Genomic DNA, 25,472 nt, shown 5'->3' on the forward strand with positions numbered 1-25,472 from the left:
TGATTGAAATTACGTTTGGTTTCCCCTAGAAGTCCAACTGTGAAGCACTTTATAGTCCATAAACTAAGCAGGCAGAGAGAGATTTGTGTTCCTCAAGGGTGTGGTTGGCTCAGTTGGGCAGCACTTAGTGTAACAGCTCCATTCTCCACTAGGTGGCGCTGCTTAGCTTACTGCGGTGGATTGTTGTGGTGCGTGTAGGCGTGTATGCTATGTGCATGCACAGGAGGGATGAAAATGGCGTCACCCAGCTACCCAGTATCTAGAATCAGAACTCTGTGCTCTCCCCAATTGGCAATCAAGCACCCCCCTCTTCTCTGGCTTCCGTCCACTCCCTGCTTCTACACTGTCCCGCTTCCACACTGTCCATGACCAAGCTATTAGGCTTCCAGGTGGCACCTCCATCCTGAGTTTTATCTCAGATGGAACTGTTTTTTCCAAACCTCACTTCTGAAGGACTGCAGCTTTGACCCATTCTAACTCTCTGGAGGAGTGTCTCACTGAGTAATGGCTGGGTGCTAGCCCACCCTCAGGAATGTTGGTGAGACCAGACCATTGCCATGCCCAGAGACTGACTGGGCATAAGCCCACCCACCCCAAAAAAAGTTCACGGGATCGTGTAGCAGCAGCGTTTCAGGGATTATGGCAAATCACAACACACATGTGGCACCAGTTTTCATCCTTAACGTCCTCACTCCAACACCAGTGAATGTGGCCATTCTCCAGGGTCTGCTGGGACCTTTGCCTGTGGGGAGGCTGCACCACCTCTACCTAATGTTCTCTCAGCAGGGGAACCGCCTCTCCCTGTGTGGCCCAAGGACCCCTAGGATTACTCTCCCAGGGATTCACCCTTCCTACCAGAGCACTGCCAGGTATCAAGCTGCGGAGTTTCAGACTTTGCGCTCCCTCTGTTTATAGAGTCTTAGTGGAATTTAAACTCTCTCCTTTCTCCTTTCTCCTTTCTCCTTTTTTTGTTCAGTTCCTGTGGCTGTTTTCACTCTTTTTCTCTCCAGTTGCTTTTGGGGGGGGGTTGCTTTTCCCATACTCTCCCCCCGTGTTTGTCCTCTCTCTGCAAGCAAAAATAGATCCCTGCCCTCTGTGTCTTCTCTGTCCCCCAGTTCACTTCTACCTGCTGAGTTCTGTGGTTCAGGTTGTGCAGATTGTTGTGTTAATCCTCAAATCAGGTTTGTAGGTGTGCAAGATGATTTAGTGTTGATTTGGCTACATTTTGGGGAGGAGAGGTGGAAAAAAAAACTTCCATGCTGTTCCACCATCTCAGCTCTTCCTCCTCTATCTGTTTTATTTATTTTTTTTTTAATGTTTGTTTATCTTTGAGAGAGACAGAGGCAGAATGTGAGTGGGTTAGGGGCAGAGAGAGAGGGAGACACAGAATTGGAAGCAGGCTCCAGGCTCCAAGCTGTCAGCACAGAGCCTGATATGGGGCTCGAACTCACAAAGCACGAGATCATGACCTGAGCTGAAGTTGGACACTCAACCGACTGAGCCACCCAGGCGCCCCATCTGTTTTATTCTTGATAGCCCAACGAGGTTTATTGATTTTGTTGATCTTTTCAAGGAACTAACTTTAAGCTTTTTCTTTGTTTTTCTTTTCTTTCTTCCTTTTTTTTTTTTTTTTTTTTTTTGGTTTTTCATGAGTTTTTGCAATTATTTCTTTTATTTTCCTATTACTTACTTTGGATGTATTTTGCTCTTGAATTTTTAGCTTATTAAAGTAGAACCTTGGGTCATTAATTTCATACCTATCTTCTTATTCCCTAAATTTATGTCCAAACTTTGCTTTATCTATATTTCATACATTTTGATGTTATATTTTCATTTTCATATAATCCAAATTATTTTCTAATTTTTCTTGTGATTTTTTTCCTTTGGTCCTTGAATTATTTACAAGTGTTTAATTTGCCAATATTTATTCTTTTTTAAGATATTTCATCATTGATTTCTAATTCCATAGTGTTTACAGAATACATTCTACAAGTTGTCAGTATTTTGAAAATTTTATTGAGGGTTTTTTTAATGGTCCATTTTATTGAATATAGTGTGTACATTTGAAGAGAAAATGCATTTTTCAGTTATAGTGTTCTATAAATTAGCAAATCAAGGTAATTGATAATGTTCAGATTTTCTATGTTTTTAGTATTACTGAGAGAGGGAGGTTAAAATCTATGATTGTGGGTTTGTCTATTTCTCCCTTTAATTTTGTCAATTTAATTTTCATGTATTTTGAAATTATGTTACTAGGGTTACAAATATTTATAATCATTGTATCTTCAATCAGGAATTGAGTCTGCTATTATTATGAAATGTCTATTTCTGGTAATGCTATTTGAAATCTACTTTATCTGATATTAAGATAACCACTCCAGTATTCTTATGCTTGCTGTTTGCAAAGTATGCTTTTTTACAGTCCTTTACTTCAAGCTTTCTGTGTATTTGTGTTTTTAAGGCGTGTCTCGTGTAGCAGAAATAAACAAAATAGAAACTTAAAACACACACACACAGACACACACACACACAATAGAGCAGATCAATGAAACCAGAAGCTGGTTTTTTTTAAAGATAAAAGAAATTGATAAACCTTATCTGGACTTATCAAAAGCAAACAGAAAACAACAACAAAAAAAGAGGACTCAAATAAACAGCATCATAAATGAAAGAGGAGAAATAATTGACACAACAGAAATACAAAGGATTGTAAGAGAATATTATAAAAATTATATGCCAACAAATTGGACAACCTAGAAGAAATGGATAAATTTCTAGAAACATGTAACCTCCCAAAACTGAATCAGGAAGGATGCAAAAATTTGAACAGACCTATTACTAGCAATAGAATTGAATCAGTAAAAAAAAAACCCAAAAAGCTCCCAACAAACAAAAATCCAGGACCAAATGTCTTCATAGGTGAATTCTACCAAACATTTAAAGAAGAGTTAATACCTATTCTTCTCAAACTATTCCAAAAAATAGAAGAGCAAGGGAAACTTCTAAATCCATTCCATGAGGTCAGCATTATCCTGATACCAAAACAAGATAAAAACTCTACAGAAATGAGAACTACAGGCCAATATTTCTGATGAATATAGATGCAAAATTCCTCAACAAAATATTAACCAAATTCAGCAATATATTAAAAAGATCATTCACTACAATCAAGTTGGTTTTATTCCCAGGATGCAAGAGTGGTCCAATATTCACAAATCAATTAATGTGATACATCACATCAATAAGAGAAAGTATAAAAAACATATCACTTTAATAGATGCAGTAAAACATAAAAGCATTTGACAAAGTACAATATCCATTTATGACAAAAACCCTCAACAAAGTAGGTCTAGAGGGAACATACCTCAGCATAATAAAGGCCATATATGAAAAACCCACAGTGAGCATCATATTCAATGGGAAAAAACAGAGCTTTTCCCTTAAGGTTAGGAACAAGACAAAGAGATTCACTCTTACCACTTTTATTTAACATAGTCCTGAAAATTCTAGCCACAACAATGAGGTAAGAAAAGGGACTAAAAGTCATCCAGTTGGTAAGGAGGAGGTAAAATGTTCCCCATTTGCAGATGACATGATACTATATATAAAATACCCTAAAGATTCCACCAAAAAAACTACTAGAACTGGTAAAGGAATTCAATAAGGCCACAGGATACAAAAATAAATATATTGAAGTCTGTCACATTTTTAAAAAATATTTATTTATTTTCGAGACACAGCGTGAGCAGGGGAGGGGCAGAGAGAGAGGGAGACACAGAATTTGAAGCAGGCTCCAGGCTCTGAGCTGTCAGCACAGAGCCCGACATAGGGCTTGAACTCACAAATTGTGAGATCATGACCTGAGCTGAAGTCGGACACAACTGAGTAAGTCACCCAGGTGCCCCTGTCACATTTCTATACACCACAAATGAAGCAGCAGAAAGAGAAATTAAAACTATTCCATTTACAATTGCATCAAAAATCATAAAATACCTAGGAATAAACTTAACCAAGGGGATGAAAGACCTATAGTCTAAAAACTATAAAATATTGATGAAAGAAATTGAAGATGACACAAACAAATGGAAAGACATTCCATGCTCATGGATTGGAAGAACAAATATTGTTAGAATGTCCTTACTACCCAAAGCAATGTACAGATGTAATGCAATCCCTATCAAAATACCACCAGCATTTTTTCATAGAACTAAAACAGACCTAAAATTTGTGCAGAACCAAAAAAGACTCTGAATAGCCAAAGCAACCTTGAAAAAGAAAAAAATCTGGAGGTATCACAATTCCAGACTTCAAGTTATACTCCAAAGCTGTACTAATCAAAACAGTATGGTGCTGGTACAAAAACAGACACATAGATCAACAGAACAGGATAGAAAACCCAGAAACAAACTCACAATTATATGGCCAAATAATCTTCAACAAAGATGGCAAGAATATGCAGTGGGAAAAAGTCTCTTCAACAAATAGTGTTGAGAAATCTTGACAGGTACATGCAAAAGAATGAAACTGGACTACTTTCCACACCAGACACAAAAATAAACTCAAAATGAATTAAGGACCTAAATGTGAGACCTGAAAACATAAAAATTCTAGAAGACAGTACAGGCAGTACTGTAATTTCTCTGACATTGGTTGTAACAATATTTTTCTAGATGTGTCTCCTGTGGCAAGGGAAACAAGCAAAAATAAACTATTGGGACTAAATCAAAATAAGCTTCTGCACAAGAAAGGAAACAGTCAACAAAACTAAAAGTCAACCTGCTTAATGGCAAAAGATACTTGCAAATGACAGAAAGAAAGGATTTGTATCCAAAATCTGTCAAGAACCTTTAAAACACAACACCAAAAAAATGAGTAATCCATTTAAAGTGGGCAGAAGACATGAACAGACATTTCCCCAAGGAAGACCTACAAATGGCCAACAGACATATGAAATATTCTCATCCTCATTCATCATTAGGGAAATGCAAATGAAAAATACACCTTACCCCATCAGAATGGCTAAAACCAAAAACACAAGAAGCAACAAGTGTTGGAGAGGACATGGAGAAAAAGGGACCCTCTTGCACTGTTGGTGGGAATGCAAACTGGTACAGCCACTGTGGAAAACAGTATGGAGGTTCCTCAAAAAAATAAAAATGGAACTACCCTATGATCCACTTATTGTACTACTGGGTATTTACCCAAAGAATACAAAAGCAGTAATTCAAAAGGATATATATACTCCTTGGCACCAAAACAGACACTCAGATCAATGGAACAGAATAGAGAACTCAGAAATGGACCCACAAGTGTATGGCCAACTAATCTTTGACAAAGCAGGAAAGAATATCCAATGGAGTAAAGACAATCTCTTCAGCAAGTGGTACTGGGAAAACTGGACAGCAACATGCAGAAGAGTGAACCTGGACCACTTTGTTACACCATACACAAAAATAAACTCAAAATGGATGAAAGACTTAAACATAAGACAGGAAGCCATCAAAATCCTTGAGGAGAAAGCAGGCAAAAACCTCTTTCACTTTGCCTGTAGCCACTTCTTACTCAACACGTCTCCAGAGACAAGGGACACAAAAGTAAAAATGAACTATTGGGACTTCCTCAAAATAAAAAGGTTCTGCACAGTGAAGGAAACTATCAGCAAAACTAAAAGGCAACCAAAGGAATGGGAGACGATAGTTGCAAATGACATATCAGATAAAGAGTTAGTATCCAAAATCTATAAAGAACTTATCAAACTCAGCACCCCAAAAAACAAATAATCTGGTGAAGAAATGGGTAAAAGACATGAATAGACACTTCTTCAAAGAAGACATCCAGATGGCCAACAGACACATGAAAAAAATGCTCAACATCACTCATCATCAGGGAAATACAAGTCAAAACCACAATGAGATATCACCTCACACCTGTCAGAATGGCTAACGTTAATAACTCAAGCAACAACAGATGTTGGTGAGGATGTGGAGAAAGAGGATCTCTTTTGCACTGCTTGTGGGAATGCAAACTGGTGCAGCCACTCTGGAAAACAGTGTGGAGGTTCCTCAAAAAATTAAAACTAGAACTACCCTATGACCCAGCAATTGCACTTCTAGGTATTTATCCAAGGGATACAGGTATGCTGTTTCAAAGGGACACATGCACCCCAATGTTTATAGAAGCCCTATCAACAATAGCCAAAGTATGGAAAGAGCCCAAATGTCCATCAATGGATGAATGGATAAAGAAAAGGTGCTATATACATACAATGGAGTATTACTCAGCAATCAAAAAGAATGAAATCTTGCCATTTGCAACTACGTGGATGGAACTGGAGGATATTATGCTAAGCGAAATTAGTCAGAGAAAGACAAATATCATATGACTTCACTCATGTGAGGACTTTAAGACACAACAGATGAACATAAGGGAAGGGAAGCAAAATACTATAAAACGGAGGGGGACAAAACATAAGAGACTCTTAAATATGGAGAACAGAGGGTCACTGGAGGGGTTGTGGGGGGGATGGGCTAAATGGGTAAGGGGCATTAAGGAATCTACTCCTGAAATCATTATTGCACTATATACTAATTTTGATGTAAATTAAAAAAATAAAATTAAAAAAAAGGATATATACACTCTTATGTTTATTGCAGCATTATTTACAATAGCCAAATTATGGAAGCAGCCCAAGCATCCATCGAAAGATGAATGGATGAAGAAGATGTGTACACGCAAGTGTGCGCGCATGCACACACACACACACACACACACACGCACACAATGGAATATTATTCAGCCATAAAGAATGAAATTTTGCCATTTGCAACAACACAAACAGAGATAGAGAGTATAATGCTAAGTGAAGTAGTCAGTCAGAGAAAGACAAATACCATATAATTTCACTCATGTGGAATTTAAGAAAACAACCAAAGGGAAAAAAAGACAAGCCAAAAAACAGACTTTTAACTATAAAGAACAAACAGGTGGGTTACCAGAGGGGAAGAGGGTGTGTGTCTGGGGGAAGGAGAGTAAGAATACACTCATCTTGATTATGAGCACTGAATAATGCATAGATTTGTTGAATTAGTATGTTATACATGTGAAAATAATATAACACTGTATGCTAACTATACTGGAATTAAAATTAAAAAAAAATAAAGCATGTTTCTTATAGATCAATCTTTATCCATTCTGGCAATCTTTGATATTTAATTGGAGTGTTTAGTCCATTTACATTTAATTTAATTTCTGTTATGTTTGTATTTGTACATACCGTTTTATCATTTGTTATTTATTTGAACTCTGTTTTCTGTTTTACTCTTCCTCCATTCATGCTTTCTTTTGGTTTGATAAGATATTAAAAATTTTTGATTTCAGTTCTTCTATTGGCTTTTTAACTATACCTTCTACATTTTTTTGGTGGTTGAACTAGTGATAAAAATATCTATCCAATATCTAAATTTTGAAGATTAAACCAAATTTACATTCCCAGAATCAGTCCAACTTGGTTTTGGTCTGTATTTCTTTTTTATATTTCTGGGTTACATTTGTTAATATTTTAAGAGTTTTGCTTCTGTGTAAGAAAAATTGGCATGTAGATCTCCTGCATATAATATTCTTGTCATATTTTCTTATCAAAATCATGTTCAATTCATAAAACAAGTTGAGACCACTTCTTCCTTTCTAAAACCTGGAAGAGTTTAAGACTGGCATTACATCTTTCTTAAGGATTGGTAGACTTTATTGGTGAAACCATTTGATCTTTAGTTTTTTTTGTGTAAGGTTTATAATTATGTATTTAGATTTCTTTAATAGTTTTATGAATATGTAAATTTTCTCTTTTTTCTTGTGTCAATGTTGATAAGTTCTGTTCCTCCATTTTTTCTAAATTTTCAGTTGTTGGCATGACATTATTTACTATATCCTGTGTGTGTGTGTGTGTGTGTGTGTGTGTGTGTATGTGTGTGTGGTGTGTTGTGTGTTTGCTTCTTTTAGTTTTTACTTCTTTATTAATTTTCTAGGTCTTTTTAAATAAATTCTTTCATGGAATGATCATTTGGCTGTGTTGATCCTTTTTATAATATATGCTTTTTCACTTGTGTTCATAATTGTTTTGTGTGTGTGTGTTTGTGTGTGTGTGTGTGTGTGTGTGTGTGTGTGTTATGTTTTCTGCATTTTTATAGATTTTTGAAGTAGATTCTTAGATACCTTATTAACAGCTTCTTTTTTTTTTCCTATTATAGACATTTATGTCCCTAAAACATGATTTTAGGTGTATTCAGCAAGTTTATTATGTAATTAATATGTAATTTAATATGTAATCTCAATTGTGAGATTAGAAGTAAATTCTACTTTAAATTTTATTTCTTCTTTGAAGTATATTTCTTCACAAATATTTGTGGATTTACTTATACCTTTGTTATTTCTAGTTTCTTGCAGCAAATAACATATTCTATATGATTTCTGTTGAAATGTGTTAGAGTATTCATATTTGCTCTATGATCTTGTATGGTATTTTGGTAAATATTTCATTTATACTTTAGTTTTTTGCTTTTTTAGGTTAATTTAAATTTTTTTAATTATTTTTTTTTTAATTTTAGGGAGAGAGAGAGCATGCATAAGTGGGGTAGAGGAGCAGAGAGAGAGAGAGAATTTTAAGCATGCTCCATGCTCAGTGCAGGGCCTGATGCAGGACTTGATCTCACAACCCTGGGATCATAATCTGAGCTGATTAAGAGTAAGATGCTCAACCAACTGACCACCCAGGTGTCCCTTTTAATTTTTTTTTAGAGAGAGAGCTTAAGCAGGGGAGAGGCACAGAGGGGGGGGAGAGAGAGAGAGAGAGAGAGAGAGACAGATGGAGAGAATCTTAAGCAGGCTCCACACTCAGTACAGAGCTTGATGCGGGGCTCGATCCCATAACCCTGGAATTATGACATGAGCCTAAATCAAGAGTCAGATGCTTAACTGACTGAACCACGCATTTCTTTTTAATTTTATTCATTTATTTTTTTTTAGAGAGAATAATGTGTACTTTAAATGAAACTGTGTTTTGCAATCGTGTACAGTATTTGATCAGATGTTCATTAGGTTAAATTTGCTAACCATCTTTCTCAAATATTCTGTATCTTTACTGATTACTTTGTTTGTTCTTATGGAGTTATTTCAAAATCTACCATTGTGCTTGTGGATTTGTCTACTCGTTTCAGTAAGTTTTTCTTTTGTTTAACAATTTACACTTCTTAGATCTTCCAAGTGAATTAAAATTTTAAATCAATATCAAAGCTTGAAGTGTGTCCTTTTAATTTAGTGATGTTTTTCCCTTAGAGTCTATTAATACAGCTGCATCAGCTTGCTTTTGGTTTTTATTCACATGGTCTTTTTTAATTTTTATACTTACAACTTCATCCCTTGTTTTAAATGTTTTTGTGTAAATGGCATGTGTATTTTATGGATCTGACAATCTTTGTCTTTTAATTGGAACACTTAGTCCTTCCATGTAATGTGCTTTCAATATATTTGGATTTAAGCCTACTATTTTACTGTTGCTTTTTATTTGTTGCATTCTACCTATGTTTATTTGCATCCTCTTTTTTGCCCCCTTTTGGGTAGATTTTTTTTAAGTTTATTTATTTATTTTAGAAGACAGGGAGAGAGTATGAGCATGGGTGGGACAGAGAGAGAGGGAGAGAAAAACTCCCCAAGCATGAACCATGCTCATGAACGATGAGATCATGACCTGAACCAAGATCAAGAGTCAATGCCTAACCAACTGAGCCACCCAGGTGCCCCTTGAATAGATTATTTCATATTATTCTGTTATTTCTCGCTTAATAGGTTAGTACTTATACATTGATGTTTTTCCTTCTAGAGATTATAAGACATGTTTCACTAATCAAAATCTAATATAAATTAGTATTTATTATTTCCTCCTGGACAGCATAAGTACCTCAGAATATTATAACTTCATCGGACCCTTTCTGACTCATATACATTTGTTGTCATATGTTTCAATACTTTTATTTCAAGAAGACATTTTAGTTTTGTTTAATAATATCAACATATATTTATATTTTCTATGTATTTACCATTTTTGTTGCTCTTAATTTTTTCTTGCATCACTGAATGTCTACATAGGATAATTTTCCTTGTGCCTGAAAACATCCTTTAGTTATTTTCCTTAGTGTGACTCTTGATTAGAAATTTGTTCAGGTTTTGTTGTCTGAAAATATCTTCATCTTTATTCTTGAATGATATCTTCACTGGGTATAAAAATAGGTTGTTTTATTTTCTTTACTATTTTGAAAATATCTATCATACAGTGCCTTCCATTTTTTTTCTGGAAGGTCAGCTGCTTTGTCCAATTTTTGCTTTTTTGGTAGATAATCTATTGTGTTTTTCCTCTTGCTACCTTTTTTTAAATTTAAATTTTTGTTAACATACAGTGCAATATTGGTTTCAGGAGTAGAATTCAGTGATTTATCACTTATGTACAACGCCCAGTGCTCATCACATTCAGTGCCCTCCTTAATACCCATCACCCATCTAGGCCATCTTCCACCCTCCTCCCTCCATCAACCCTGTTTGTTCTGTATTCTTAAGTGACTCTTGTAGTTTGTTTCCCTGTCTCCTATTACCCCCCCCTTCCCATATGTTCATCTGTTTTGTTTCTTAAATTCCACATATGAGTGAAATCAAATGATATTTGTCTTTCTCTTATTGACTTATTTTGCTTAGTATAATATGTTCTAGCTCCATCCACATCATTGCAACTGGGAAGATTTCATTCTTTTTGATGGCTGAGTAATATTCCATTGCATATTTATACCACATCTTTATCCATTCATCAGTCAATGGACATTTGGGCTCTCTCTATACTTTTGCTCTTGTTCATAGTGCTGCTATAAACATCAGGGTGCTCATACCCCTTCAAATCTGTATCTTTGTGTTGTTTGGATAAATACCTAATAGTGTACTTCCTGGATCATGGGGTAGTTCTATTTTTAGTTTTTTGAGGAGTTTCCATAGTGTTATCTGGAGTGGTTGCACAAGTTTGCATTCCCACCAACAATGCAAGAAGGTTCCCCTTTCTCTGCATCCTTGCCAACACCTGTTGTTTCTTGTGTTGTTAGTTTTAGTCATTATGACAGGTGTGAGGTGGTATCTTGTTGTGGTTTTGATTTGTATTTTCCTGATGATGAGTGATGTTGAGCATCTTTTCATGTGTCCATTAGCCACCCGGATGTCTTCTTTGGAAAAATGTCTATTCATTTCTTCTGCCCGTTTCTTAATGGGGTTGTTTGTATTTTGGGTGTTGAGTTTGATAAGTTCTTTATAGATTTTGGATGCTAACCGTTTATTAGATATCTTGTTTGCAAATATCGTCTCCCATTCCATAGGCTGCCTTTTAGTTTTATTGATTGTTTCCTTTGCTGTGCAGAAGCCTTTTATCTTGATGAATTCCTGATAGTTCATGTTTGCTTTTGTTTTCCTTGCCTTTGGTGATGTGTCTAGTAAGGAGTTGCTGCAGCCAAGGTCAAAGTGGTGGTTGCCTGTGTTGTCCTCTAGAAGTTTCATGGTTTCCTGTCTCACGTTTGGATCTTTCATCCATTCTGATTTTTTTGTGTGTATGGTATAAGAAAGTGGTCCAGTTTCTTTCTTCTACATGTTGCTATCCAGTTTTCCCAAAGCCATTTGTTGAAGAGACTGTCTTTTTTCCATTGGATATTCTTTCCTGCTTTCCTGTTGAAGATTAGTTGACCATATAGTTGTGGGTCCATTTCTAGGTTTTCTATTCTGTTCTCTTGATCTGTGTGTTTTGTGCCAGTACCATTCTGTCTTGATGACTGCAGCTTTGTAATATAGCTTGAAATCCTCAATTGTGATGTCTCCAGTTTTTTTCTTTTTTCAAGGTTGCTTTGGCTAATTTGGGTCTTTTGTGGTTCCATACAAATTTTAAGATTGTTTGTTCTAGCTCTGTGAAAAATGCTGGTGGTATTTTGATAGGGATTGCATTAAATGTATAGATTGCTTTCAGTACTATAGAAATTTTAACAAAGTTTGTTTGTCCAATCCATGAGCATGGAATGCTTTTTCATTTACTGGTGTACTCTTCAATTTCTTTCATAAGTGTTCTATAGTTTTTGGATCTTTTACCTCTTTTGTTTTATTCCTAGATATCTGATTGATTTTGGTACAATTGCAAATGGGATTGATTTCTTGAATTCTTTTTTTGCTGCTTCGTTATTTGTGTATAGACATGCGGCAGATTTCTGCATGTTGATTTTATATCCTGCAACTTTGCTGAACTCATGTATTAGTTCTAGCAGTTTGTTTTTGGAGTTTTTGGGGTTTTCTACATAAAATATGTCATCTGCAAACAGTGAAAGTTTGACTTTTTTCTTGTCAGTATGGATGGCTTTTCTTTCTTTTTGTCAGATTGCTGAGGCTAAGACTTCCAGTACTATGTTAAATAGTAATGGTGAGAATAGACATCCTTGTCTTGTTCCTGACCATAGGAGGGAAGACTCTCAGTTTTCCCCACTGAGGATGATGTTGACTGTGGGGTTTTCATCTGTGGTCTTTATGATGTTGATGCGTGTTCCATCTATCCTTTGTATGATGAGGGTTTTCATCAAGAATGAATGCTGTATTTCGTCAAATGATTTTTCTGTATCTGTTGACAGGATCATATAGTTTTTATTCTTTCTTTTATTAATGTGGTATATCATGTTGATTGATTTGTGAATATTGAACCAGCCCTGAAGCCTGGTAATAAATCCCACTTGATCGTGGTGAATAATTCTTCTAATATACTGTTGAATTCAATTTGCTAGTATTTTTTAAAATTTTTTAAGTAAAAAAAATGTTTTATGTTTATTTATTTTGAGAGAGACAGAGAGAGCGAGAGAGCATGAGCAGGGCAGGGGCAGAGAGGAAAGAGAGAATCTAAAGCAGGATCTGCACTGTCAGCACAAAGCCTGATGTGGGGGCTCTGTCAGTGCAGAGCCTGACATGGAGCTCAATCCCATGAACTGAGAGATCATGACCTGAGCCAAAATCAGGAGTCAGACACTGAACTGACTGAGCCATCAGGTGCCCCTTGATTTGCTAGCAGTAATTGAGAATTTTTGCATCCATGTTCATCAGAGATATTGACTTGTAATTTTCCTTTTCAGAGGGATCTTTGTCTGGTTTTGGAATTAAGGTAATGTTGGCTTCATAGAAGGAGTTTGGAAGTTTTCCTTCCATTTCTATTTTTTGGAACAGTTAGAAAAGAATAGGTATTAACTGTTCTTTAAGTGTGTGATAGAATTCCCCTGAGAAGCCATCTAGCCCAGGACTCTTGTTTGTTGGGAGGTTTTTGATTACTGATTCAATTTCTTTGCTGGTTATGAGTCTGTTCAAATTTTCTATTTCTTCCTGTTTTAGTTTTGGTAGTTTGTGAGTTTCTAGGGATTTTTCCATTTCTTCCAGATTGCCCAGTCTGTTGACATATAATTTTTCATAGTATTCTCTTATAATTGCTTGTATTTCTGTGATGTTGTGATCTCTCCTCTTTCATTCATTATTTTATCTGTTTGGGTCCTTTCTCTTTTCTTTTTGATAAGTCTGGATCTGGGTTATCAATTTTATTCTTTCAAAGAACCAGCTCTTAGTTTTGTTGCTCTGTTCTGTTTTTTATTTGTTTCTATATCATTTATTTTGCTCTTCATCTCTTGTAAATAGTTCTCCATCCCCTCACTCTCAATCTAAAGGTGTCCTCAGATCTAAAATGAGTCTCTTGTAGACAGCAAATAGATGGGTCTTGTTTTTTTATCCATTCTGATACCCTATGTCTTTTGGTTGGCGCATTTAATCCATTTACATTTAGTGTTATTATAGAAACATACGGGTTTAGAGTCATTGTGATGTCTGTATGTTTTATGCTTGTAGTGATGTCTCTGGTACTTTGTCTCACAGGATCCCCCTTAGGATCTCTTGTAGGGCTGGTTTCGTGGTGACAAATTCCTTCAGTTTTTGTTTGTTTGGGAAGACCTTTATCTCTCCTTCTATTCTAAATGACAGACTTGCTGGATAAAGGATTCTCGGCTGCATATTTTTTCTGTTTAGCACACTGAAGATATCGTGCCAATCCTTTCTGGCCTGCCAAGTTTCAAAAGAGAGATCAGTCACGAGTCTTATAGGTCTCCCTTTATATGTGAGGGCACGTTTATCCCTTGCTGCTTTCAGAATTTTCTCTTTATCCTTGTATTTTGCCAGTTTCACTATGATATGTCGTGCAGAAGATCGATTCAAGTTACGTCTGAAGGGAGTTCTCTGTGCCTCTTGGATTTCAATGCCTTTTTCCTTCCCCAGTTCAGGGAAGTTCTCAGCTATAATTTGTTCAAGTACCCCTTCAGCACCCTTCCCTCTCTCTTCCTCCTCTGGGATACCAATTATGCGTATATTATTTTTTTTTAGTGTATCACTTAGTTCTCTAATTTTCCCCTCATACTCCTGGATTTTTTTATCTCTCTTTCTTTCAGCTTCCTCTTTCTCCATAACTTTATCTTCTAGTTCACCTATTCTCTCCTCTGCCTCTTCAAGCCGAGCCATCGTGGATTCCATTTTGTTTTGCAATTCGTTTAAAGCGTTTTTCAACTCCTCGTGACTGTTCCTTAGTCCCTCGATCTTTGTGGCAAGAGATTCTCTGCTGTCCTGTATACTGTTTTCAAGCCCAGCGATTAATTTTATGACTATTATTCTAAATTCACTTTCTGTTATATTATTTAAATCCTTTTTGATCAGTTCATTAGCTGTTGTTATTTCCTGGAGATTCTTCTGAGGGGAATTCTTCCGTTTGGTCATTTTGGAGAGTCCCTGGTGTGGTGAGGACCTGCAGTGCACTTCCCCTGTGCTGTGGTGTATAACTGGAGTTAGTGGGCGGGGCCGCAGTCCGACCCGATGTCTGCCCCCAGCCCACTGCTGGGGCCACAGTCAGACTGGTGTGTGCCTTCTCTTCCCCTCTCCTAGGGGCGGGATTCACTGTGGGGTGGCATAGCCCGTCTGGGCTACTTGCACATTGCCAGGCTTGTGGTGCTGGGGATCTGGCGTATTAGCTGGGGTGGGTAGGCAAGGTGCACGGGGGCTGGAGGGGCAGGCTTAGCTCGCTTCTCCTTAGGTGATCCACTTCAGGAGGAGCCCTGTGGCAGCGGGAGGGAGTCAGATCCGCTGCCGGAGGTTTGGCTCCGCAGAAGCACAGAGTTGGGTGTTTGCGCGGAGCGAGCAAGTTCTCTGGCAGGAACTGGTTCCCTTTTGGATTTTGGCTGGGGGATGGGCGGGGGAGATGGCGCTGGCGCCTTTGTTCCCCGCCAAGCTGAGCTCTGCCGTCCGGGGGCTCAGCAGCTCTCCCTCCCTTTGTCCTCCAGCCTTCCCGCTTTCCGAGCAGAGCTGTTAACTTATGACCTCCCAGACGCTAAGTCGCGCTTGCTGTCGGAACACAGTCTGTCCGGCCCCTCCGCTTTTGCCAGCCAGACTCGGGGGCTCTGCTTGGCCGGCGAGCCGCCCCTCCGCCCCGGCTCCCTCCCGCCAGTCCGTGGAGCGCGCACCGCCTCGCCGCCCTTCCTACCCTCTTCCGTGGGCCTCTAGTCTGCGCTTGGCTCCGGAGACTCCCTTCTGCTAATCCTCTGGCGGTTTTCTGGGTTCTTTAGGCAGGTGTAGGTGGAATCTAAGTGATCGGCAGGACGCGCTGTGAGCCCCGCGTCCTCCTACGCCGCCATCTTCCGGAACCCCCTCTACTCCAGCTTTCTTTTGACATCCATGCATGATAGATGGTTCCCCTCATTTTTTATCTGCAGGTGTCTTTAGGTCTTTAGTGAGTCTCTTGTAGGCAGCATATAGTCAGATCTTTATTTTTTATCCATACCCTGTGTCTTTTGATCAGAGCATTTAGTCCATTTATATTCAGAGTGATTATTGAAAGATATGAACTTAGTGCCATTGTGTTACCTGTTAAGTTGGTGTTTCTGGTGATGCCCTCTGGTTCTTTCTAGCCTTTGTTGTTGCTTTTTGTCTTTTTTTTTTTTTTTTCCCCTCCACTCAGAGTCCCCCATGAAATTTCTTACAGGGCTGGTTTAGTGGTCATGAACTCCTTTAGTTTTTGTTTGTCTGGGAAACTCTTTATCTCTCCTTTTATTCTGCATGAGAGCCTTGTTGGGTAAAGAATTCTTGTCTGCAGGGTGCCTGGGGTGGCTCAGTCAGTTAAGCACTCAGGTCATGATCTCACAGTTGGTGAGATTGAGCCCCACATTGGGCTCTGCCCAGAGCCTGCTTGGGATATTCTCTTTCTCTCTCTTCCCCCACCTTGGTTCCTTCCTTGCTCATACATGCTCTCCTCCCTCAAAATAAATGAATAAACTTAAAAAAAAAGTAAAAATAAAAAAATAAAAATAAGTAAAAGGAATAGAAAAAACTGAGAATAAATGAATAAATAATAATAAAAAATAAAGGATAAAAGTAAACAGGAAGCTAGATCCTATTGCCCCTAGAACTGAAGCTTTGTAGCACTCTATGATCAGTAGACTTGGTGCAAACAAGTACGGGTCTTCTGGGGGAGGAGCCTGCTGTGCTGATTCTCAGGCTGACTTGTTTCAGTACAAATGTGCCTCAGGGCGCAAGGGGACAGTGCTTGGTGAAGTGGCTCTGACCTTCACCAGGTGGCGCTGTTTTGTTCACTGAAGGCTTTCAGTGCGGAGGGGCGGGATGTATATGGTGGTGCCCAGTCTCTAGCCCTGGAGCTGAAAATCATGCCCCCTCCTTCAGGGAATGCTCACAGAAGAGCAGTCATTCACCCCCCTTGTGTATCTGGTTTCCAGCAGAACCCTGCGTTCACCCTGCCACCCATGTCTGAGGGTTGTTGTTTTTTTGTTTTGTTTTTGTTTGTTTTTATCTCAGGAGTTTCAAAACTTCAACTTTTAGGGAATCCCATGGTGCAGACCCACACTGTTCCTCTGGGGGAGAGTCTCAGCGAGCTTTTGCTGGACTATGTGAGGAAAGTGGTTGCATGACCCTATAGTACTTCAACGTTTATGACAAAACAGAGCCAAAAGCCGTCACCCCTGCTTGCTGCCCTCAGCCTGAGTCCCCACTCCTATGCCTAGAAAAAGTGCAGTACATTGGTGCCACCCATTCTTCCTGCGACTCAGGGGATCCTAAGACCACACTGTCACATCTGGGATTCTGCCCAGCTTCACCACCTGAGCACCTTTAAGCCAGGCACATCCCCCATTATAACATACTTCTAAAATTTCAGATTTTGTGCTCTGCTGTTTATAATACTTTGTGGTAGCCTCTGTAAGCGGCCTCCCTCCCTGATGCTGTACCTGAAGCTGTCTCCTCCATATCAACTCTCCACACCTCCTACCTCCTACAAAAGGTGGTCACTTTTGTACTTGTAGACTTGCAGTTTTTGTTCTCTCAGACCTCTGATTGACTTCTTGGGTATTCAGAATGATATATAATAACTGTCTAGCTATGTTGGAGGAACAGGACAAGCTTAGGGTTTCTTTACGCCTCTGCCAGCTTAACTCCTGTCCCCCTCTCTTGGTTGTTTTTTTTTGTTTGTTTTTTTTTGTTTTTTGTCTCAAGTTTTGGCCAGGTTTTCTATGAAACACCTACTTGTGGATTGCTTGTTTGTTTATTTATTTATTACTTATTTATTGGTTTAATGTTCTTCGTGGATCTGGAATATATGGCTTAATGTTTTCTAAATCAGTTTTTAGAAGTTTTCAGCCTTTATCTCTTCAACTACTTCTCTTACACCATTTTTTTCTTCTGTCATTTGGGATTGAGATTATAGGTAATCGTACTCATGTTAAAAACACCTTTCTGGGTTTTTTCCTAATTTTCTGAAAATTTTTTCTTTAGGTTTTAATATTTATATAATTTATCTTTCTAAAGTAATGATTAATTCTTTTCTCCCATATGGATACCTCAAATACTTTCCCCCAACTTTTTTTTTAATGTTTATTTTATTTTTTATTTTTATTTATTTATTTTTTAATGTTTATTTTATTTTTGAGAGACAGCATGTCAGCAGGGGAGGGACAGAGAGGAGGGAACAGAGGACCTGAAGCGGGCTCTGGGCTGACAGCAGCAAGCCCAATGTGGGGCTCGAACTCATGAACCATGAGATCATGAGATCATGACCTGACAAAGTCCTACGCTCAACTGACTGAGCCATCCAGGTGCCCCTCCCCCCCAATCTTTACTACAACTCTGCAAATATTTATTTTTGCTATTTTCAAGTATTTTTACAGTTATTCTAAGAGGTTAACCATCTTGCCCAAGTTTACATAGCTGCCAGGCAACTAATGCTAAAATCTGAACCAACGTCCAGTTGATTAAATGTTTCTTGCTCTTCATTATGGGGGTTATATTTCCTTTATAATGTCTCTTTGTCTTTCTTACTTGATATTTGGAGAATAGCTGTTATTCATAGTGGTGTGTCTGTGAGTGAATTGTCTTAGTCTATCCTGAAATAACATTCTATCATTCCATCTATACTTATTAGATAAACAGAAGTGCACAACTTTATGAGCCAAGTATTACTCCCTTAAGGGCTTTGTTTTCTACAGGGAAAAAAGAACGTATATAGTTTATTCTAATAGAGTATATGAAGAGATAGTTTTCATGGAGAGAAACAAATAAGGTAATGTCCCGACTGATGAGATCAAGGAAGAATTCATTGAGTAGGTAGAACTTATGGTGGAAGAGACAGCAACATGAAAATTCTTTTATACTATATTGAAGGGTAATGTGTACTGTACATTTAGTTGTTGATATATATAAAGAAAACCAATACTAGTATTTCATGTTGTTTTTCCCTGTAATAAATCTATTTGTACATACTCAAATTGTCACTAATTGGGTAGTTAATCATGTAAGCCATGAAATTTTGTCCATCTTGAAACATTTACCCAGTAATTGAAACGTTGGTTTGTTTTTTTTTTTTTCCTCCCAGGTTATTTCATTTTTGGCTGCAGTTTTGCATAAAAAGGGAACTCGTGAGGATATTGAAAACAACATGCCAGAGTTTTTACTAAGAAGTATGAAAAAGGAAACCCCTTCTATAGCAAAAAAGGTAAGATGTTTAGAAGCATACATCTATTGAAGCTGGTATTAGAAAAGTATATAGAAACTTATAAACATCACACATTATAGTATAAATTTAAAACATAGAATCTAAAGACATTGTTAAAATACTTATTTTATAGGCCTAATTCTTGAAGGATTATCAATTTCATCCTCAAATTAAGTATGATTGACTCTCAAAATGGGAAAGTACAATTTTAGCTTAAATTGTTTTAGAGGGTTTCAGTCTTTTCCTTGGCTGGATTTACAGGACTTACTTTCATTAATTTGTTAAATTTCCATTGTTGTGTATGTAAAGTTCATTGAAGTCTACTATCCTGTTTTTTATTTATGGGAGAATGAAAGGAAGACAGTTGTAGATGTTGCTAACAAAGGTATGTTAACTGATAAAGTTGTTAGCAGAGTAATTACATCCTGAAAATATGTAACAAGTTCTTCCTATATCAGGACCATTGAAGTTGGAGTCAGAACAATTAAGGTCTTAACTTATCTTTGCCCATGTGACTATGAATGGTCTTCATAGCTGTACATCAGCTTTCTCCTCTATAAATATATATTTATAGATATCTCATATATGACTCATAAAAAATAATATATTTCTAATAAAATAATGAAAGAAAAAGGTGTACTTTTGTGTCTTTTATGTTCTCAGCACCAGGAAACTGGATAGAAATAAAGATGAAGTGATTTTATGAAATCTTTGTTATATTATGGTAATGAATCACTTTCCACAAGTTTTAAAACAGTCTCATCCATAAGTCTTATATATACATAAGATTGTTGAGAAGACCAATTTACTCTTGTCTATCAGTGGGGCAATTCTGTGCAAAATTTTGAGAAGTAATGGCTTATGGTATTATTATTACTTTAAATTTTTTATTATTTTTAATATTATAAATACATCCTATGTCAAATTTAATTTCTTTTTTTAAAACATATTCTTGGGGCGCCTGGGTGGCTTGGTCGGTTAAGCATCCGACTTCGGCTCAGGTCATGATCTCATGGTCCGTGAGTTCGAGCCCCGTGTTGGGCTCTGTGCTGACAGCTCAGAGCCTGGAGCCTGTTTCAGATTCTGTGTCTCCCTCTCTCTCTCTGCCCCTTCCCTGTTCATGCTCTGTCTCTGTCTCAAAAATAAATAAACGTTAAAATTAAAAAAAAAACAAAAACAAAAACATATTCTTGATGTGTTTTAAATCTTCTAGAGTTCAAGTCCTGTTTTTAGTTGTTATTTGATTCTAAATATCAGTGCAGAGTTTATGAATATCTTATGTCAGTTGTGATAATTAGCAGACAGAGTAAACAACAGGGAAAAGTAATACTTTAGGTATTTAAAGGTATTTATATATAATATGTATTTGTAATATATATTTATTTACATTTATATATTTATATAGGCACATATATATACACTGGTATTTTTCTATCTCCTTCAGTTCAATTCTTAATTATTTATTTTTCATCTTTCTTATATTCTAATAAATTTCATTAAAGCTGTAAATGTTTTTTTGAGTACTACTTTGGCTGCATTCCATAGTTTTTACTATGTAGTCTTTCAGTATTCTTTTCTAAATTATCTGTGACTCCAGTTATAGCTTTTACTCAAGTACTATTTAATGCAAAGTTTAGGGGCACCTGTGTAACTCTGTTGGTTAAGTGTCCGACTTTGGCTCAGGTCATGATCTTGCCTGTGCAAACCCTGCTTGGGATTCTCTCTCTCCCACTCTCTGCCCCTCCCCCACTCACACTTTTTCTTTCTCTCCCAAAATAAATAAATAAACTTAAAAAAAATAAAGCAAAGTGTAAAATTTCCAAGTAAATAGATATCATTGGGGAATGGAGAATGATGGGAGTATTTAGCCTCTATTGTTGATTTCTACTTTCTACTTTTGTTTTTGGGATAATAGGGTTGGTATTTTTTTGTGTGTGTGGCTAAATCCATGGTCAAGTGTTTTTAATGCTGTGAATATTATGTAGTTTCACTTATTTTAAAATGTTTGCTGGGGTGCCTGGGTGGCTCAGTCAGTTAAGTGCCCAACTTTGGCTCAGATCGTGATTTTGCAGTCTGTGAGTTCGAGCCCTGTGTTGGGCTTTGTGCTGACAGCTCAGAGCCTGGAGCCTGCTTCAGATTCTGTGTCTCCCTCTCTCTCTCTGTCCTTCCCCTACTCAAGCCCTGTCTCTTTCAAAAATAAATAAACATTAATTTTTTTTTTAATTTTAAATGTTTGCTAGTATTTTGTGCATTCTTTGTTATTATGGCCACATAGTTATAAATATTTCGATCAGGCTTGTTAATTGTATTGTTAAAATTAATGCTTTTCTTTTTTAAATCTATTTGAGCAATTAGATCCTGAGAGAAATGGATTAAATTTCCACTATATCTTTTAGCTTTCTCATTTTTTCTTGCATTTGTATCAGTTTTTGCTTAACAACTTTATTATTTGTTTCAAAAATTTTGTGTACTTTTATAGTGCTGTCATACTGGATTGATAGTTTATCTGTGTGTAGAATTCTAAATTAAGGATTTTCTCTTAAAAGTTGACCAAAATAATTTTATTTTCTTCTGTCACTCCTTGTCATAGATGAGGATTCAATACTGAATTGACTTTTTCCTTGGAAAGGAAATTTTCTTTTTGTTTTAAAGTATATAGGACTTTTTATTCAACCTTGAAATTCAGATATTTCTTTAACCCGAACACTCACTATGAATTTTGAAGATGTTCTCCTGCTTTGGAAAAATATACACAGTACTTTATGTAGGGGAAGCAGAGTGCTGCTTCTCTGGAGCAGATGATTGGCATAATTGTTTCTCCTTTAATAAATTACTCTACTATTTCTTTACATTGTTTTCTTAATTTCTTTTTTTTCAGTAATTTATTACTAATGTATAGAAACACAAGTGATTTTTGTGTATTGATTTTGTGTCCTGCATATTTACTGAACTTATTTTACTGCGTTCTAAGTGGTTGTTTGTTGTTGTTGTTGTTGTTGTTGTTTGTTTGTTTTTGTCATCTTAGGATTTACTACGTGTAATGTCATCTGCAAACACACATTTTACTTCTTTCTTTACAATTTGAATGCCTTTTGTTTATTTTTCTTGCCTAATTGCTCTGGCTAGGACTTCTAGAAATATATTGAATAAACTGGGCAAGAATAGGCATTGCGTGTCATCTGTAAGCGATGATTTACAGGAATCTACCCCCAAAACCAAGAACTGAATACACTTTATACTGTATACACTTTATGAATATACTTTATACTGTATACACTTTATGTTAGCCAACTTGACAATAAATTACGTAAAAAAAAAAAAAAGAGGCATTTTTGTCTTGTTACTGATCTTAAGAGGAAAAGTATTCAGCTTTTCACTGTTGAGCGTGATGATAACTGTGGGCTGGTCATATGTGGGCTTTTTTTTGTTTTGTTTTGTTTTGTTTTGTTTTGTTTTGTTTTGTTTTGTTTTGAGAGAGAGCGCAAGTGAGTGAGGGGCAGAGAGAGATGGGGAGAGAGAGAGAGGGAAGTGGGGCTCACCTGGAGCTCATGTTTTACCCAAAGTGGGACTTGAGTTCACCCAAAGTGGGGCTCGAGCTCATCTGAAGCAGGGCTGGGGCTCACTTGATATAGGATTCGAAATCACAAACTGTGAGATCATGACCTGAGCCAAAGTTAGATGCTTAATGACTGAGCCACCGAGGTACCCACATGGTCTTTATTTTGTTAAGGTATGTATTCTCTGTCCAATTTGTTGAGAGTTTTTATCGTTAAAGGATGTTGAATTTTGTCAAATGCTTTTTTTTTTTGCAATTATTGAAATATGATTTTTATCCTTCATTTTGTTGATGTGATGTATCACATTTATTGATTTTCTTATGTTTAAACTATCAATGCATCTCAGAAACAAATCCCACTTTGATCATGGTGTATGGTCCTTTTAATGGACTGACAGATCTGTTTGTTTAATGTTTTGTTGAGGATTTTTACATCTATAATTTTCTTTTCTTGTGCTATCCTTGTCTTTGATAGCAGGATAACATTAGTCTTGAAAAATGAGTTTAGGATTGTTGAGAAGGATTGACATTACTTATTCAAATATTTGGTAGAATTCACTAGTGATGCCATCTGGTCCTGGACTTTTCTATGTTGATAGGTTTTTGGTTATTGATTCAGTTTCTTTACTAGTAATTGATCTGTTCAGATTTTCTTTCTTCATGATTCAGTCTTGTTGGGTTATATATTTCCAAGGAATGTATTCATTTCCTCTGGGTTACCTATTTTGTGGTATATACTTGTGTAATTTTATATGATCCTTTGTATTTCTTTGTTATCAGTGATAAGTTCTCTTCTTTCATTTCTAATTTTGAGTGTTCTCTTTTTTCTTACTCTAGCTAAAGTTTTGCTAATTTTGTTTTTTTTTTTTCAAAGAACCAGCTCTTAGTTTCATTGATCTTCTCTAGTGTTTTTTTAGTCTCTATTTCATTAATTTCCACTCTGACCTTTGTGGTTGCCTTCTACTAACTTTGGGCTCAATTTGCTTTTCTCTTTATAGTTTATTGAGGTGTAAAGTTAGGTTGTTTAGTGGAGAATTTTCTTTTTTCTTAATGTAGAAAGTTTTTCTTTTTAGAACTTCTTTTGCTGCATCCCAAAAGTTTTGATATGTGTTTCAATTTTTATTTGTCTTGATATTTTTTTATTTCCCTTTTGATTTCTTTGGTCCATTCATTATTCAGGAGCATACTGTTTAATCTCCACATTTGTGGATTTTTTAGTTTTCCTCTTGTCATTGATTTCTACTTTCATACCATTGTGGTCTGAAAATACGTTTTATATGATTTAAGACTTCTTTTGTGGCCTAACATATTATCTATCCTGGAGAAAGTCCCATATGTGCTTGAGAAGAATATATATTCTGCTGCTCTTAGGTGAAATGTTGTGTATATGCCTCTTAGGTCCAATCTGGTGTAATGTATAGTTTAAGTCTGATGTTACCTTACTGATTTTCTCTCTGGATGATCTATCCATTGTTGAAAGTAGGGTGTTGAAGTCCCATATTATTATTATATTTCTGTCATTTTCTCTCTTCCTATCTGTTATTTGCTTTATATAGTTAGATGTTCTGATGTTGCATATAATATTTACAGTTGTTATATTCTGTTAATGAATTGACCCCTTTATTATAATCTGATGATCTTTGTCTCTTGTTACAGTGTTTGGCTTGAAGTCTATTTTTTTAGGAAAATTCACTTTGTGTTTTTTGGGCAAGTTTTCTCTTACATAAGTGTAGAATGGATTCCTCGGTTCTTTAAGTATGGCAGTTTTCTTATACTCTTACACACTTCTGGTCCTCTGGCAGTGCCCCTTCGAAGCATTTTACACTGTTATGGATTTATTTTTATATTTGTTCTTTTGTTTTAAATGGCATCAATAAATACATGTGTTTAGTTGATCATGTGAACTGGAATTTCATAAAGCTTTTAATGGGATTGCCAATGACATCCTAAAGTATTCCCCAGAAGTGAATTCAAACAAATACTATAATTTTGTGTGATGAAATTCTTAAAAGATAAATTTGTATTGGTCCACTTAAAATTTTGTGCATTTTTAGGGGCGCCTGGGTAGCTGAGTTGCTTAAGTATTTGACTCTTGGTTTCGGCTCAGGTCATGATCTCACTGTTTGTGAGTTCAAGCCCCGCGTCAGGCTCTGCACTTGAAGTGCAGAGCCTTCTTGGGATTCTTTCTCCCTGTCCCTCCCCCACTCATGTGCTCTGTCTCTCTCAAATATAAATAAATAAACTTAAAAAAAATAAAATAAAATCTTGTGCATTTTTAAAAGATGGTCTATGAAATAGCTAGAGAAAAAATAAATTACTTTATATTTATTATGCTAATGCCAGAATTGCAATGGAATCCTGAAAAATTAATGTTGGAACTCCTTGCAAAAAATCCTTTAATGAATTAAATGCAACAAATTAAGGAGTGGTAGATTTGAGGTATGTGTGTGTGATATGATACATCTCATATACATTTTGAAACTTTTCAAGTGTGAATAAGTCATCTAGGAATGCATAAAATAAATGCTTTGTGCCAAGAACAAATTCCTAAATGAAAAGACACAAAGTATTCATTTCAAATATTAATTCTTGGAATGATTCTTTAGATTTAGGCTATTAGGATTGGAATTCAGTCTTTAAGAAAATGAATCAAAGTAAATTAATTTTAAAATATTATATGATAAAACTTCAGAGAATCTATGAAAATTCATAATCAGTATTAATGCAGAGAATTTTTCTAATCACAGTATGAGAAGCAGTTTCAATGGTGACTGAACAAAAAGTAAGTTTCCA

The 25,472-nt window shown here is 36.4% G+C and overlaps 1 protein-coding gene across 1 annotated transcript in view; it reads left to right on the plus strand.

The window, feature by feature from the left end:
• The window catches only part of ERCC6L2 (ERCC excision repair 6 like 2), a 132,434-nt gene that overhangs the window by 20,160 nt on the left and 86,802 nt on the right, over positions 1–25,472 (plus strand). The window contains 1 exon segment of the mRNA XM_042912276.1: positions 19,004–19,123. Coding sequence (XP_042768210.1) covers positions 19,004–19,123 — 120 coding nt within the window.

The sequence above is a fragment of the Panthera leo genome, chromosome D4, assembly GCF_018350215.1.
Source record: "Panthera leo isolate Ple1 chromosome D4, P.leo_Ple1_pat1.1, whole genome shotgun sequence".
NCBI lineage: Eukaryota > Metazoa > Chordata > Mammalia > Carnivora > Felidae > Panthera > Panthera leo.